The sequence below is a fragment of the Triticum aestivum genome, chromosome 2A (assembly GCF_018294505.1).
Source record: "Triticum aestivum cultivar Chinese Spring chromosome 2A, IWGSC CS RefSeq v2.1, whole genome shotgun sequence".
Classification (NCBI taxonomy): domain Eukaryota; kingdom Viridiplantae; phylum Streptophyta; class Magnoliopsida; order Poales; family Poaceae; genus Triticum; species Triticum aestivum.
Window position 1 is genome coordinate 696973244 of NC_057797.1, and position 3389 is coordinate 696976632.

The following is a 3389-nucleotide window of genomic DNA, read 5'->3' on the forward strand; positions in this document are numbered from 1 at the left end:
GAGATAAGTGTATGCGCGTAAATAGGAGCATCTATGTCTGTACTATGTTAAAAAAGAATAGAAAATAAAACGAAGAAAACTATTCCCTCTCTTTCTAAATATATGACGTTGAATGCCATGATGTTCTGGCAGTTCAATTTGAACCGTCAAAATGTTTTATATTCAGGGACGGAGGGAGTACACACTATACAGACCCGGTTGCTGTTGTGTGTTGCCGTAATTACACCATACCAAACTAGTTCTAAAATTCTTTTATAACGCACTACCTAAAGAAAGAACCTTTTGAATTCTGCAACAAGAACAAAACAAATCTTTTGTACCACCGCACTGCGTGTTGCAGTGCGAAATCCGATGACCCCTTTATGTACGCCGACGAATAAGGAACGAACACGATCACGACACGACCGTCTTCACCTGGTAGTTCCTAGAGAAGGCGCTGTACACGACGAAGTTGAGCGTGCACAGCGCCGCCATGGTCCAGAAGAAGTAGTCGAGGTGCCCCTCGTTGAGGTTGTCCGATATCCACCCGGGCCGGCCGCCGGTGGCCGTGAGCGCGTCCACCACGGCGTAGATCAGCGAGCTCGCGTAGCTGCCCAGCGCCACGGTGAGCAGCGCGAAGGACGTGCACATGCTCTTCATCGACTCCGGCGCCTCGCTGTAGAAGAACTCCAGCTGCGCGATGTAGCAGAACACCTCCCCGCCGGCCAGCACGAAGTACTGCGGCATCTGCCACCCGATGCTGATCGACTCCCCGCTCCCGGCGGCCTCCAGCCTCCTCATCTCCACCAGTGCCGCCACGGCCATCGCGAACGCCATGAGCAGCCGCCCGGCGCCCATCCGCCGCAGCTGCGACGGCTCGCCGCTCGCTGGGGACAGTCTCCTGAGCGCCGGCACGACCACCGAGCCGTAGAGCAGCACCCACGCCAGGACGCAGATCACCTCGAAGGACACCATGGACGCGGCCGGGATGGTGAAGGACATGACCCGCATGTCCATGGCGCTGCCCTGCTGCACGAACGTGGTGTTGAGCTGCGCGTACGCCGCGGACAGCACGATGCTCGTCGCCCAGATCGGCAGCAGCCGCATCAGGATCTTGAGCTCCTCCACCTGCGTCACCGTGCACAGCCTCCACGAGCCCGCGGCCGCCGCCGCGGCGTCGACGTTCGTCACCTCCTCCAGGTCCGAGTCCGCGACCACGGCCGCCTTGTCGAGGAACGTGAACTCCTTGGTGTGCGCGATCCTGGGCTGGTCGATCTTGTCGCTGACCTCGTAGAGGACGGCGGCGTCGGCGGGGACGCGGAGGGTGACCTTCCTGCACGCGGCGACCAGGACCTGGCACAGGCTCTTGAACGGGCTGCCGGTCGGCATGCTGCGCTTGTACATGGGCGTGAAAAGCACGAAGCCGACGAAGGCGAGCGCGATGCAGGCCGTGGCGATGCCGAAGCCGAGGCCCCAGCTGACGTTCTGCTGGATCCACACGAGGAAGAGCCCGGACACGATCATGCCGAAGTCGACGCAGATGTAGAACCAGCTGAAGAATGCCATCTTCCGCTCCCGGTCCACGGCGTTGTCGTCGTCGAACTGCTCCGCGCCGAACGGCAGCAGCGCCGCGCGCACGCCGCCGCTGCCGAACGCCACGAGGTAGAGGCCGGAGAAGGCGACGGTGTGCGCGCCGAACATCGGGTGGCACGACGAGCCCAGCCCGCACAGCTCGGTGGTCGGCAGGAGCGCAGAGAAGGTGATGAGCATCATACCCTGGAGAGACCAAGCGCAGCAGCCAAGTTAGTTAAGCTCATGCATGGAGCATGGAGGAAGAAGCTGCCACGCCATGTCAAGGGTTATGGTTTGGGTGTGTGCTTACCAGAAGGTAGACGACGAGGGAGACGAGGATGGTGTTGTAGTTGCCCCAGAAGGTGTCGGCGAGGATGGCGCCGAGGATGGGCGTGAGGAAGCTGGTGCCGATCCAGGTGGTGACGTTGGAGGCGCTGGCGAGGCCGCTGCCGTGCAGGACACTCTCCAGGTACAGCACCAGGTTGGTGGCGACGCCGTTGAAGGCCGTGCTCTCGAGGCACTCGAACCCGAGGACCACCGCCGGCGCCCGGCTGCCGGTTTTCTTGCTCTCTATCAGCGGCACCCTGAGGCTTTCCTCGTCGATCTTTGAGCCCCGGCTCTGTAAAAAATTGTGCCGCAAGTTCGTTAGACATCTGAAATCAGGGGCACGTGGTTCGTTTATGACTGATGATCGATCGATCACGATCGGCGTGCGTACCTTTGGCAGCCGCGGCGAGCCCTGTCCTCTTTCCATGGCGTCCATTGCCGCACCGATATCAAGCTCCTGCTAAACCTCAGGATGAAGTGAATCGAACAAAATATGGCCACCGATATTAAGCTATAGCTAGCGCCTTGTGACTTTTTTGGCTCGGGTGAGAGCCTTGAAGGTGAGTTGGAAGCAAGAGGCAGAGCAACGGGGCTTATATATACGCAGGCGTGCACATTAGCCGACGACGCGAGGGAGAACGGGTCCCGGTGAGACGAAGCAGTGGGATCGCACGGCGACGAAAACGCGGCCCCGGCAAAGGATAAATGCATGAAATGGGCACATGCGTAATACTAGTCTTGTGCACGCAGAAGCACCATCGATGATCGATCGTGGTAGCAGGCGGTAGCTGTGGTCGTAGTGGTACTAGAATATGACCGGCCCGGCCCTGATGGATCTTGTGCTTTTGCCCGCTCACTGACGACGACGACACAGGAAGTTTCCCTGCTGCCGCTGTGTTTGCGTCTGCGCGACTCCAGGGATCGCCAACTTGTGAGACGGGAGGGGTTTTGCGTGCGATAATCCTAGCTTCACGAAAGCTTTTGCGTGGGGTCTGCACTTTTTTCAGGACGGGGAGCCGCCGTGGCAACTTTCCCGGGGGAACTTTACTGCGCCCAGCCCACTTGTGTATGTAAACGTGCTTGATATGCCTTGGCGCTAGCAAGGAAGGATCTGGCCCTGTTACTTTCACTCTCGGATAAGTATCCAGTTCACCGCGGATAAGGCGGGAAGATAAGTATTTGGTGATCGGCACCAGTAGAGATGAAATGCTACATGCAGACTAAGTTCAGACTTTCAGCGCGGTACAACGAGGAAGGACGCACACCATCCAGAAAGACGTCGATCGGATATGCACCAGAGGACCGTCCCTGTGATTCCATGCACCTAGCGGGCTAGCGGCTACTAACTGTTACATCAGGGTGAGACAAAAGTGCATGCCTATGTTCTGCGCTTTTTCCATGACAGCGTGGCAAGTTTTCCATCGAGCTTTACTGCGCCGCGCCCGGTCCTCCTTCACAAACGTGCCCGGTTTACCTCGGTCCAGCTTTTGTCTCGTTCGATCACTCTCAGG

The 3389-nt window shown here is 58.4% G+C and overlaps 1 protein-coding gene across 1 annotated transcript; it reads right to left on the reverse strand.

The window, feature by feature from the left end:
* Positions 1-118: 118 nt before the first annotated feature.
* On the reverse strand, positions 119-2515 carry LOC123186008 (protein NRT1/ PTR FAMILY 8.3). The gene is made up of 3 exons (XM_044597806.1): positions 2270-2515; positions 1862-2170; positions 119-1755 (listed from the first exon to the last, which is right to left on the reverse strand). The coding sequence occupies exons 1-3, from the start codon at positions 2312-2314 to the stop codon at positions 394-396; spliced, it is 1716 nt and encodes a 571-aa protein (XP_044453741.1). The 5' UTR covers positions 2315-2515; the 3' UTR covers positions 119-393.
* Between the last annotated feature and the right edge of the window lie 874 nt (positions 2516-3389).